The sequence below is a fragment of the Tachysurus vachellii genome, chromosome 22 (genome assembly GCF_030014155.1).
Source record: "Tachysurus vachellii isolate PV-2020 chromosome 22, HZAU_Pvac_v1, whole genome shotgun sequence".
NCBI lineage: Eukaryota > Metazoa > Chordata > Actinopteri > Siluriformes > Bagridae > Tachysurus > Tachysurus vachellii.
In genome coordinates, this window is record NC_083481.1 from 8,483,020 (window position 1) to 8,497,190 (window position 14,171).

Consider the following 14,171-nt stretch of genomic DNA (forward strand, 5'->3'; position numbering starts at 1 on the left):
ACATACTGTATCATTCTCTTTAGAAAGAATTATTTCCTGTTTTAAAGAAAGAAGGAAATGTTTCTTCACCTATGTATTTAAACCGAGACATGGTTGTTATAACACAAGTATCATATGCTGCAGCTGGGACTGGATCTTGTTCTGCTTGAAGCAGAAGGTGTGTGAAGTTTAGTTTGTGTCCATTTGCAACTTCTGCAGGAACTGGAGCATTAAATGTCCGTTACACGTTGCTGTGCAGACAGCACTGCTCCACAGGTGTAGGATCGGGTGCAACCTGATAGGTGTGTTACTAATGATCAGTAGACGTCAGACTTCTGAAACACACCTGTTGGCCTCCATTTCCACAGCGTCCGGCTGCCAGAATGAAGCGGAAGGTGCTGGAGAGCAGAGCGAGCAGTTAGACGCTCCAGATGCTGGTCTTCAATGGATAAGAGCGTGATCAAATTCAGTCACTGTGAAAAAGATATTTTTTGCTTTTTTGTGCCAGAGGAATGCCCAGAGTGTGGCACGAGCTTTAGTGGGAGAAGGCTAGAGGAGGCACCCATCAGCATCCCGAACCCCTTCACCAATGGCCACAAAACACCCTGCGCTTTCCTCATCGCTCCAGCGGAGGACAACACACTCAGGTACGGCAACGACTTTATTTCACTAGATTTATTTATTCTGCTTATTTCTTACAAAATAATTCATGTGAAATTGTTTTACAGAGAATATGATGGTAGATCAGACCTGCATACTGGAATTACTGACACAAACGGTGAGTTATGATCAGAACATCAAAACCGAACCTGAAATACAAAACAACAACAACAACAACAACAAAACTCGAATCTAAAAGTTAACTAGCACATGAGGAAATTATTACAAAGCAGAAAAGATAAATTGATTCTACTTCATTCTGTTGTGTGTTTCACCTCTCTGAAATAAAACCTTAGGAAGAAGTTCTTGTCACTAGAGTGCTAACCTTATCACCTTTAATATGTTTAATATCAATAAAAAGACGTCGGGCTACTGATTGTCTGTATTTCTTTATTAAATCAGACACATCCTGTCCCTTCTAATACTGTAGAATTATTCTATTTCTGTAGATATACTGCTAAAAAGGCTAAAAGCAGTGAGTGTGACTCTTTCCAGTCTCTACAGAAACTGATCTGTTTATCTTAATGTATTTTAAAGGTATATTATATTCATTTTTTCAGGTTTAAGGTAAGACTTTAAGGTTTTATACATAAGGTGTAAAAAGGTTTTAAAAAGCTAAGTTTAGTATTTGATCCCTGGTTGTATAAATATACAGTATATAAAACTAGATATAGCAAAAATATTTAAAGCTTTAAAGGATATTTACATGTTTATAAATATATATTTTGGGAAAATAATGTAAAATCTGAGAAATAAAGGGGGGGCACGGTGGCTTAGTGGTTAGCACGTTCGCCTCACACCTCCAGGGTTGGGGTTCGATTCCCGCCTCCACCTTGTGTGTGTGGAGTTTGCATGTTCTCCCCGTGCCTCGGGGGTTTCCTCCGGGTACTCCGGTTTCCTCCCCCGGTCCAAAGACATGCATGGTAGGTTGATTGGCATCTCTGGAAAATTGTCCCTAGTGTGTGATTGCATGAGTGAATGAGTGTGTGTGCCCTGCGATGGGTTGGCACTCCGTCCAGGGTGTATCCTGCCTTGATGCCCGATGACGCCTGAGATAGGCACAGGCTCCCCGTGACCCGAGGTAGTTCGGATAAGCGGTAGAAAATGAATGAATGAATGAATGAGAAATAAAGGAAGTATATTACTTTAAATAGAATGAGGGTATCGATGAATAGAAAACCGGGTTAAAGGTGTTGAGTGATATACAGTAGATGAGGGATATTAGTTTCTGTAGAAATGAATTATACCTCTTCTGCACTCCATGTCTCAGTCATCACACTACACCCCCACCATGAAGTGCGGAGTCGTTTATATCTTAAACACACTTGTGAAATTGTTATCTATAAAGTTGTAAAGTGGATGTGAGATGTGAGAAGTGGAGAAACATGTTATAGGAAAATAATCACTGTTGTAGTGGTGCATAGAGGAGCTACTGTTACCACCTAAAAGGCTATGTATTCCATAACAGGAAGCACCAAACTCTTATATTCCTTTTATACCAAAGCAATTTTCACTGATTAAAATTTTGTAAATGGACAAGTTTTAGTTAAAGAGAAGATGCCAGCTACATGTGGTCTTTGAGGACAACAACCTCCTTATCAATACACAATTATCGGACTGTATATGACTGTTGAAAGGACATTATTCCTAATAACACTCTCCGCTGTTTATAACAGTTTATAATCACACACTCCAGTATCACCCAGTTGAGGATGAGGTTCCCTTTTGAGTCTGGTTCCTCTTAAGTTTTCTTCCTCTTACATGTAAGGGACTTTGTATAATAAACATTTTATACTATATTTCATATGTTCTGTAAAGCTGCTTTGAGACATTGTCTATTGTTAAAATGATTATAAAAATAAAATCAAATTGAACTTTATTGTTACCATTCATGTTATAGCAGCTATAATGTAATTTTCTTACCCACCTCTTCTGTTCCTCTTTCCCAAAGTTCTCCAAAAGGGGAGAATGAATTAGACTCGTAGCTTGAACAGGGTGAAAATGGTGGCTATGAGCACTCCTTGCCTGCTTCCTCACATCTGTAGTTCAAAACAAGTGACCGTCTTCATACACCAAACATTTTCTTCTTTTCAGCTGAACTATTCATTTACACAGAGAAGTATTGATGTACTCCAAGAACACCAGAAATAAAATGTCTTTTTTTTTCTCTTTAATGTCGTGAAGGTGTTGTGTATAACTACACTAAGTCTGGTGTGCGGAGAGACCGTGAAGGTTGGGAACACTGCATCAGCATCATGTTAGTCCAGCCTGACATGTACAATCTCATCAATCAGTGGGATCAGTATCTAGAGAAATTCTCCTCAGCCCAGATGTGGGATCCACTATGGCAAAGGTAGATATTTGATTTATTTGCATACATACGTTTGATATAAATTATAGACTGACTTATTTAGCTGACAAATGTATCAACATACTCTAGACATTTTCTAACTTCTGTTGCATTGATGCTTCTTTATTCAGCTTTAATGAGGAGAACCACAACTGCTACAGCTACACGCTGATGTTTATAAACTGCGTGCTGGCCATGCAATCCAAACGAGCGCTCAGCAAAGATGAGTTCACGCAGACTTTCATTCTGCCGCGTGTCAAAAGGGCATCCAAGTACACCATGTTGTGTCAGAAGATTTCCCAGAACCATTTCTATATTTTGGACAGTCCAAAGAGAAACTGGCAGGAAGGACAGAATGATGAAGAGAAAGATGGGAAGTCTTAATTTGAGTTTGTCCATGCTGATTCAAATCTTTTGTTTGTGTCTCAATGACAGAAAAATGATATTGAATCTGAATTGAATCTTTTAACTAATAATATAGGCATGTTAAAAGATTCATGTCAGAAGCCTTCTCATGGTTCTTGTATTAAAATTAGGTTTTAATAAAACAGCCATGACTTTCTATGTATATTCTTGTCTGAAATTCTACATATACAAAGTACCAGAGGACAATCACTCAGGCAACACAAGCCGATACCTTTGGCTTTTATTGATGTGTCTGTAAAGAAATAGTCAACTGTGTAAAATTGTACATATTCAATTTCAATTCTAATATCGTAATAAAAACAATGCCCTTGTGTATAGTCTTTATTGTATTGTCGTGTAATTTTTTGACAGTGCAGGACAAAAGACAGTGCAGTCTTGTCTGTCTTGTCCTGCACTGTATGCATCATTTTGCACTTTATGTGGCTGGGACTACTTACTAAGTCCTTATAGCTCTGTCTTTGTTTTATGTAGCACCCTGATCCTGGAGAAACATTGTCTCATTTAACTGTGTACTGCAACAGCTATATATGGTTGAAATGACAATAAAAGCTTCTTGACTAAAGACAAACGGAAACACCGCCTACAGTTATTGTGAGGTTGTGTCTTCACACTAGAACACAGGTCTAGTGCACTATTAATACCTATTAAAATTTAACTATGGGACGTCAGACAGGTTTTGTGCTCAGTAGTTACACCTTGATATAGCATAAAGAATGAAGCCAGAAAATTGCAGAAAAGTTTTTTTGCAGAAAATCCACTAAAACTAAAAGCAAAACTACACTATTTTCTTTTCTAATATGCAGGGTAAGATGTTCATGAAGGTGTGTTAGGACAAGAAATGAAGACACAAATTCTCCACTACAGAAAGTACAAAGTTTTTATTAGAGCTTTATGGCACTCAAGAGCAGAATCATTTAGATTTCTTCCTGTTCTGTTCGTTCCCTTGAGGAAATCCATCTGCTCACGATAATCTCCTAAAATAAAAAAGCCCACACAAACAGTCAAACATCTAAATTAATGTATTTGTAATGAAACCAAAGTCTATGCAAATGCTGACCTGAACTTTGAGTCTTTTCAGGCACTCTGGTGAAGAGAAGTCCTCCTCAGTCATACCCAGTGGCACCACAACGTAAGAAAACATCAGCTCCTATGTGTAGAACATGAGCACAACAATGTGTGAAGTTAATATACTAACAACTAAATGTTTAGAAATGCCAGAAAGGCAGAGATAAGGGTTTACTTTAGAGACGTTAGCGGTGGTTCGGCTGAGAGCAGCTAAAGATCTCCAGGTAAAAGGCCTCAGAGCAGCACCTTGGAACGACTCGTCTGATCTCTCCACCACCACGGAGTAGCTACAAACCAAGAGCAGGAGTGAAAAAGAACATTCAAATACAGCCCTAATTATATACAGGAGCAAAGACAAAAAAAAACATCATAAAAAAGTGTTAATACGGTGTTAAGCCATTAACGGCTACCAAACAGCTCCATAATGCCTTAATGTAGATTCAATAAGAGGCTGGAAATTAGTTTTCATTGTATTCCTCCTTTTTCAGCTTTTTTGTTGAGTACTAGGTAGGAAAATGAATAAATAAAGCATAATCTACTGAGAACACATTTTCACTGGCATCCCAGACTAATAAAGTTAACACTGTAAAGTTGATATTGTGTCTAATAGATGTCTAACGCTAACTATCATACTCCGATCACCAATTTAGAAAGTCGAGGTGTTCCCCAAGCGCTGTTTGTTAAACACTGGCAAATTCAAAATGCTGGCATAAATTCCATATCCATGTGTCATCTCCCATTTTACTGGGAGGAAGAAGATGCCAAAGTACTCTGATGTTAAACTGCAATACCCGACATCAGAGCAAGTTTTTCCTTTAATTTGTCCTCTCAATCAAAACCATATACATTTTTATGATTAGACATTCAGCTAAAATCAACTTTTTTAATTATTACTACTAAAAGGATCTTCAAACAGAAAACTGTAGCTTAGGCTGAATATGCAGTAAGGCTATGATATCAGAATCACACGGACCGATTATTATTATCGGTGGATGTCAAAAAAAAACCAAAAAAAAAAACAACTATCAGATTAGTTTAATACAAATTAATCTATTGTCTTCAGTGTTTTTTATTTTTATTTTAAGTGTTTCTTGACTTTTACTTATAATTCAAATCCATGTGTGATGGTAAAAAACAAACAATTTATCCTGTGTGACCAAGCCAGAGGTGAAGGTCACAGGGTGATTAGAAATAATATATCCCTAAGGTCAAAAATGTATGTAAAAATAATGTAAAGATGAAATTCTTTCTGGTTTTAACACAAAGTCACAGTAACACAAATCTTGTTGAAGTTATCACCTGTTAACTGATCACCTAAGCCTAAGCTTGATGTCATTCTACTAATATTATTATTCTTAGTGGTCCAAGCACTAAGTAACTATGTTTGGCTTAAGGTTGTTTTTTCAACATTAACTAAACCAATACTAACCTTGCATGATAAAATGGAGGTCCTTTCCGATACAGCACTGCAGAAGAAAACAAAGCATTAAGGAAAATCTCAGTACTTAGAAGAGGCGTAACTCTATACTGCTCCAAACATGAGACTTGTGTGTCAGAAACACGGCCGTTACGGTGCCATGATTTCAGTCTCATTCTCCTAATTCAGTGCCAAAAGTCACTTTCCTGGCCTTGACATTAGCCCAGCAGACAAAAAGGTAAGGAGAGCAAGGAAAGCAATGCTTAGTCCAGCTGAATAATTCACCTGTCAACTAGTTCCACTTACACCAGTAGGATATTCTTACTCTTTGCGACTAGATGAAGTTGGACACAATTGAAATAAGGACTAGTTCTTGCCATAATAACAGGAATGGTGCATGCACATCCTGGAGTACATTTACATTTATCAATTGAAGCTTTTGTATGTGGTGTGGTTGAGTTTCCTTACTGAAATCAGTGCCGTATTTAACTCCTGCCTTGGGCACCCATCCTTTACAGCGGAAGTAGTGATAGGCCGTGTACGTCATCTCAAAGTTAGGCTGTGCTGAACGAAACATTCTCCAAAGCTGAAGGATCGACAAGGCTTCCTGTACAACAAACAAATTCCACAAGACTACAAGACATGTTTTGTGCCTTTTAGCCAACCTAAGCTTTGATACTGTAGATGCAGCATAAGAGTAACATGTAAAATTTGTTATATTGACTTAAACATATAGCCAGTTGTTATTTTCTTTCCTGTAGATATGCCAGTCTACCAAAACACACACACACATAATGCTTGCGTGTTTGGTGGTGTTGTCCTGCTGCTGAATAACTTTGGTGCCAATCAGACGCCTCCCTGATGGTATTGCATGATGGATGAATATCTGCCTGTATTTCTCAGCACTGAGGCCACCATTAATTCTGACCAACTCCATTTGTAGTAAAGCAGCCCCAGACTGGCATGGAAACTCCACCATGCTTCAATGTTGCCTGCAGACACTCACTATTGTACCTCTATTCAGCCCTTTGGCAAACAACCCACCTTCATGTATAGCTGAGTCACTTGTTAGCCCTGTTTCCATGTCAGAGGTCTGCCATTTTGTCACAATTCTTCCATGACTTCTCCAGATAGTAGATGGGTGTACAGTACCTACCAGGTTTTCCACCAGTCCTTTGCTGATGGCTCTGCTGGACATCTTCCAATGTTAAAGGGAAATAGGAATGGTGTGTCTTATCTGCTCATTAAGTTTCGTTGGCTGACCACTGCATCTATGGTCCTCAACACTGCATGCTTCTTTACGCTTCTTTAAAATAGCATGAAGAGCACACTCGAAACCCCAGTCTATTTTGAAGTCTTGGCCTGGGAGAGACCTTTCTTATGCAATACGACTACCTTGTGTCTTGTTGCTGTGCTCAGTCTTGCCATGTATGACATGTGACATGAAACAGTCTTCACCGCCTCACCGTAGTAGCAGAGCTTGGCTTTACCTCACATCATATGAAGCCCCTCAACATCTGTTTCTGTTGCACTTAATGACTGTTTCAACCTACATTTGACATTGATGATCATTAGCACTGCTTGTGTATAATTGGCTAAAATCCTGCAAAGAATTATGTGTATCTTTCACTGAAATGGGTACTTTATGCTGTTATTATACCTTGTGTAGTGAGCAATGTGTAGAGTGTAGGGATGCTTCCTAGTAATCATTTTTTTTTAGATGTAGCTATTTGACGGCACATAAAAGAAGCAATAAAAGAAGCATTAATATTTCAGATTCATTAGAGGTATGGAATTATTTATTATTGTTTAAATATGTAAAAACTTCTTAATCTTTACTGGAGTTTTAAACGTCTGTTGTAAATCTACAGTTTTTCTAAGCAGAATTTTGGAGTTATAATTATTATTATATATTATTATTATTATTATTATAATTATTCAGGTTATACTAAAGATTTAATGACCAGAAAACAAGATCAAATTTATCATCAAAAGATAAGTCAAGATAATGACATTAGAGAAAACTTGCACATACAGTACAGTGGAATAAGTTAAACTTACCCCATCACGGGAAACTGACAAGCATCCAAGCGCATAAACCAGGAAGAAAGCCTGCAATGATAAAATATATAGAACATAAGTGATAAATTAGAGAGGAGAAAAGCCATAAAACACTTAAAACTTAAATGTTCTTTCAGCACTGGGATGTGTGGGTGGAAATGGGTTCACTTTAAGATCACACTACCCAAAAGTTCAACGTGATGGCCTTTGCTATCAATTAACAACGATGGGGATTGTAAATAGTAACTCTTACGACTGCATACGTTCACCTCGACCCCCTCGGACTCTTTAACGATACTCTCGGGTAAACGCGGCTCGATAGAACCGGGTTTATCCGTCTTCATCGGCTGAAATATTAACGTCGGCCATGTTTATCCTTCAGGGAGGCTTGTGTTAATATTAGCCTGTGAAGAGAACAGGCACGAAATAGCTCCATTCAAACACTTTCACGGCTTCTTTAACTGTTTCTACTGGCTCGGAAAGTTGAATTCCCTCGATCAAATCCAGCTGTGAAAATATGGCTAAACTCAAGTTTATAACATCCCCACCTTGATAACAAAACAAATAAGTGTATTAATAGCAGAGTGCTGGAACAGCACGGTGCAGTCTGAGGTAATGAGATGCAGCTGTGTAGAATTTGTGAAGCTGATACCACAGCAAAATGGAAACATTTTTATCTCCATCAAATAAATGAAATCATCAGTGTTGTATAGAATTCCTTCATCTGAAATAGTGAACTATGTTGTTGCTGTCTAGTGACTTATACAGTAGTTCAGAGTTTGATTGTGTCAGGGACTTCTTTCCTCGCCACCTTTCCCTCTCTCGTTTTTAAAAATAAAATTGAACTGAAATGATACAACAGACATGCTACTCCGGCACTTACGATACCGTTAGCTTCGCTCGAACATATTAATAAAAATCTATTATTTGTAGTTAGGTCTTGCACCAGATTTAAAGGCGATTTCATGATACTCTATTTGTCATAGAATAATCACTCAATATAATTCAGCTTGTAAAACCTTTCATTTTCCGGCCGGTTCAAGCTGAACAGGTGGCTGAGAATAACAGTGTAGCTCTGGTGAACACATTCACGCTATACTAATTTAAGACACCTGACTGGCTGTGGGAACAAACCCCAAACTCAGGATGTACAAAACAAACATGCTAACCACTAAACCACCATCACCTGCAACCATCAAACAGCAAAACACAAAAATGTTTTGCTGTTTGCTCTGTAACAGTTCCAAAGTGTGCTTTTTAATAAGCCAAGAATTTTCAGAACTTGTTTAGTAACAGATTTATTGTTTATAATGATAAAACGCATTGCCTTGCTACATGCATGAGACACTGATTGGAGACACTGTCTAATATTCTGACTGTTGTGTAGTCTATTGTGTTGTCTGTTAGAAGAAGCAGCCTTTATTTTTGTCACATATACATTACAGCACAGTGAAAATCTTTCTTCACATATCCCAACTTTGGAGGTTTGGGTCTGAGCACAGAGTCAGCCATGAAACAGCACCCCTGGGGCAGAGAGGGTTAAGGGCCTTGCTCAAGGGCCCAACAGTGGCAGCTTGGCAGTGCTGAGGCTTTAACCCTGATCCCACTGCCCCTATTATGTTAACTTATTTCTGTTACTGACTGTTGTATGCTTTACAATAACATATATTATTGTGCAATAATCCAACCATGAGAAATGACATTTTTTTATGCAATAGTCCAACTTTCATTGTAAACTTTCATATTTGTATAGGTGATTTCTGTACTGTCTGTTTGTTACCTGTTGATTGTTGTATGTTTACATCTGAACATAGGGTTTTTGGATAAAAACACAATTTCGTTCTGCTATGCACAACCAGTTGCCTGGCTGAATGCCGATAAAGTTCACGTTGACTTTGACCACTTGCGTAATACATTCCTTTGCTCACATTAAACCGACATGTTTTGCTCTGCAGATTTCTCTTACCTCTTCGTAACTGAGCTGTAGGTACTCCATCATGTTAAAAGGGTTTATTCTGCACACCAACTTGCCTTTTGTGCTCTGGAATGCAAAGAAATAAAAAAATAAATAAAAAAAGTAAAAATAAATAAAAATGTAAACAATTAACACGTGTAATAGTACATAATAATAGTCAGAATGGCTAGAGCAGAGGTTAACAAAGTTCATGAACTCTAAGTTTGCCACACAGCATGGAGCCACACCTTAATGTCGGCGTGTTTAGGAAAAAAAGATAAATGTGTTTCTTTACTCTAAGAGTCACGATAACAATAATTTTGCTGTGTGTAACAACTGCAGGGGGAAACCTGATTTACTCGCTTGAGCTGTTCTCGTGAGACGTGACACGACAAACACCTCCCTGAGCAACCATCAGCGTGAACAGAGCTGAACTATTTGAGTGAGGAGACATTATAGGAATTTGGGATGTGTTGCATTCAAAAGATGGTTGCGGCTCCTCTTATTATTAATTAATAATTAATTAATTAATTAATAAAAAGGTTGCGCAGACACACTGTCTTCAACATTGAAAATCCAATTAAGCACATCTACATAAATGTGCACTGCTGCTTAACTCTGCCATCTTCCACATACATGTGCTAACAGATGCATGTGATTGGCTAGTATCACTCAGACATTCCTTCCATCCATACATGGCCAGGGAAGCAACACTGGCCATACACACTCTGGACAGAAGGGTGGAAGGACTGGTATATCCTTAAAGTAAATAATAATAAAGAAGACATCAATTCTATGTTTGAGAAGCACCCACTGTGAATGTCTTAAGGTTTTACAAGCACCTCGAGCTGTCTTCAATATGCTTATCCATCTGGATAAGAAAAATATTAGTTTAGCCTTAATGGACAACATTTACAGCCACTTTCTGAAAGAGTGTTAAATGGAAAAAGCCACAAAAAGATTAGTAGGTTCTTCAAAAAACTGTTCCAGTATTTAGGGGCATGGACGTGGCCAAACAAGCCAAGAAACTGAACAGGTATTTATTTACTCTTTTGACGTCCTCATCTGCATCTTTATCTCCAGGCTCTTCCACCAGAACGTAACCGTGAGCTACAGACAGATTACAGCCCTGCGTGTCCGACACCGCCCCACCACTTATTTCACTTGCATCTATTCGACATCCACAATGAATGATCCAGTCATCATGTCTTTTGCATTTGATCTTCGTGAGTTTGGCTGGATTGACTTGTTCAGGTTCTTCGGAATATAATTCAGATAGAGGATCATAGTGTGGATCTCCTTGTCTACGTGGTCTCTTAGCCTCTGAGAATCCGGAGCCTTCTCCATCATCACTTTTTATAGCTTCTACATCCTCCATCGTCTGGTCCTGATCTGAAGACTGCATTGGACACTTTACTGATTCATGATGTTCCTGAAAGTCAGCTTGTTCTTCAAAGAGTTCTTTCTGTAGGTCCGTCTCAATAGGATGAGTCAGCTCTTTCAGCACCTGACTGACAGCTTCTTCATCCAATCCCTGAGCCAGGAGAGCCGAGCGGGCCCATCTCACATGCTGCTCATATCTGAGGAGCACAACAGAGGACATATTGAGTAGTTGAGTAGTATACTGCTTAACAGAGTGATAAAACATTTCAAATAAAAGCAAACAAATAAACAAAACAAACAAACAAAAAAAAAACTGTTTATGCCTAAGGTTAGGTTCACATTATCAGGCTTAAATAACAGAAATGATTTCTACCTTAATGCGACACAGATACTTTTTCAGGATTGTGTTGGTTAAAAAAAAAAAAAATCTGATCTCATCAGGTTTAAAAAAGTAAGGAGAACAGCATAATAGCAGTGATATTCGGTGGAAGGGTGATTTACTTGGTGATTTAAGCAAAACTAAGATTGGTAAAACAATTGGCCTTTAAAACTTTTCTCAAAAACAATCATTTGAACTTACACCACATGCAAGGAACAACGAGACCTGCAAGTGATGCTGAATTGTATGATATTAACATTAAAACTAGGCAAAGAGATCAGAGATTTATTTAAAAATATAATGTGTATAAAACACATACATTAATGATTTAAGAGCAACATTTGTTGAGTTGATTATAGATAAAGACTTCAAAGCACTTTTGTATACCGCTCTGGATAAAGGCGTCTGACAAATGCCATAAATGTAAAACATTTCATATGACTTACTTTGCCATGGGGATGACAGGTAAACATCTGTCACCTACATCTAGATAAAAGATAAAAAAGAAACATTTAAAAAGATTTTGCAATTTATTGTACTGTATTTTGCCATTTGAGAGCTCAGTGGTTCTGTGTGAACAGGAAGAGGCATGCAAATAGTTTCCCATTAATACCCACATTCCCACCGTTCAGAAATACTGTGCTGTGGTCTACTTTTGGACAGAACTCCTTTACCAAAATAACCCTGGAAAGACATAAACAAGAGCAAATTGTTGTAAAGTACCGTCGACAATTTGTGGAGCTGAATCAGATTCACCAGAATCTGGTGACTTATATGATGCTTACAGAAAACAGATTAACACATTGATTTTCTTTTCTTTTTTTTGTAGAAACTTCAAATTAAAAAAAAAATTAGAAAATTCAGCATCTTGTATTCTAGGAAGTAAAGAAACAGCAAATGAGCCACTATTAATCTGTTCTTTCAAAAGGTTTTTACCCACTTCTGCCTACCGAAAAAACTAGGTGTGTATTTTAAAAGACAATAACGTGTGTTTTAAAGATGAAGGGATTTTTTTATGATCCTGCTAACAAAACTATCAGCTAACAAAACATCACATAATCCATTTTTTGTTTTACAAAAACCTTTAAACTTTTTCAATTTAATTATTTTTAATACAGAAAATTTTAAACTGATGATGACATACAAATAGACAACAATGTAAACAGTGTAAACAGATCGAGACCAATGCGAGGCTACAAATACAAAATAATATGCTTGGGGCAAATGACAGAACAGAATGTGCTAATGTGGAGTAGAGACAATTTTAAAAAAATCTTTTTTAAACTAGCCTTTGACTGAAGACCTTTCCCTACTGGGGTCATCTGGGTCTCTGACAGGATGGTAAAGGAAAACAAACAAGAATTTTATTTATACATCATCACAACACCAGACAGACTGAAATCAGAAACAACTGAATCATTTGAGATTGAACAAAAAGTTTGTAATGAATTCTTCAAAGGGGAAACAGATCTCCTTAATGAATATTCATAAAGCAGGGGATCTAATCCGCCTCACTGCGAGCCAATCAGAACACAGGACAAAGGTTATACGTTGCTGAACCTGAATTTCAACAATATGCACTTTCACATCAAAAGGTGCTGAATATCTAATACAGGATAATAACAATGAAAAGTTTCAAATGCCGTTTTTTTTCTTTTCAATAAGCGTCTGAGATTCAAATTCGGGTTTTTCTGGTGTATCTGGTTTTCACTCCTTAGCAACGCACGTGCACTTGTTTACTGCGCACGTGGGTCAAAAACAACAAAAACAGAAGATCTCTGATTCGCAAATGCGGTGGAATAAAGCTTATAAACCAAAGCTTACCTTTCTATAAAGAGCTTGAATGTGTTCACTTTCTCTGACTATGACATGGTGGTGTATGATTTCAGCTTTGTATATCTGCAGTTCTGATGCAGGATCGTTGCTGAACGAAACCGGAAGTGGTGCTTCAAAATATTCATAGACTTTTGGCCTTCGTTTTGGAGGCTGAAATATCGCTTCCATAACTCAAACTTTAGCTCAAATGACCAACATATAAATACAAAATATAATTTCGGTAATAGAAATATTGAGTCTTGTGTTGGGTTGTTTTTCTTCCCCCCTTCCCCTTTAACTCAGGTAGACTTATTACGATTGGCTAGTTTCATTGTCCAATCAGCGAGCCCCTTGTGTGAATTTAGCCAATCGGAGCACGACTCTAAAGACATACAATAATCCAGGTTGGAAAGTCAGTCATTTTTTTTTAAAAAACTACATTTGATAGTGGGAACACACTTGAAATGTTTCAAATCAAACTTATATTTTATATCGTAGACGTAATTTCTATCGCTCTACTCCACGAATTAAGCTCCAGAAATCGCTCGTCCTTCCCTTCTGTGTTGCACTCATAACAGTCCGGTGGCTGTAACTTCTTTTGTGTTTAGTTCCGGTTCCTTTTATTATTGAATTAAGGACAGAGGAAAAGCACCAGAGTATGACAATATAGGAATAAACTAAA

At 37.7% G+C, this 14,171-nt stretch overlaps 2 protein-coding genes across 2 annotated transcripts; one reads left to right on the forward strand and one right to left on the reverse strand.

Moving 5' to 3' along the window:
* Positions 1-309: 309 nt before the first annotated feature.
* Positions 310-3,896, forward strand: mkrn2os.2 (MKRN2 opposite strand, tandem duplicate 2). The gene is made up of 4 exons (XM_060858317.1): positions 310-626; positions 708-757; positions 2,824-2,992; positions 3,121-3,896. Exons 1-4 carry the CDS (start codon positions 424-426, stop codon positions 3,371-3,373), a joined length of 675 nt encoding a protein of 224 aa, XP_060714300.1. The 5' UTR covers positions 310-423; the 3' UTR covers positions 3,374-3,896.
* Positions 3,897-4,278: 382 nt separating this feature from the next.
* On the reverse strand, positions 4,279-13,956 carry tsen2 (TSEN2 tRNA splicing endonuclease subunit). Its single transcript, XM_060857930.1, has 11 exons — positions 13,499-13,956; positions 12,292-12,358; positions 12,121-12,160; positions 10,961-11,492; positions 9,925-9,999; positions 7,959-8,009; positions 6,366-6,504; positions 5,910-5,946; positions 4,656-4,767; positions 4,473-4,562; positions 4,279-4,389 (listed from the first exon to the last, which is right to left on the reverse strand). The coding sequence occupies exons 1-11, from the start codon at positions 13,676-13,678 to the stop codon at positions 4,330-4,332; spliced, it is 1,383 nt and encodes a 460-aa protein (XP_060713913.1). The 5' UTR covers positions 13,679-13,956; the 3' UTR covers positions 4,279-4,329.
* Positions 13,957-14,171: the final 215 nt, after the last annotated feature.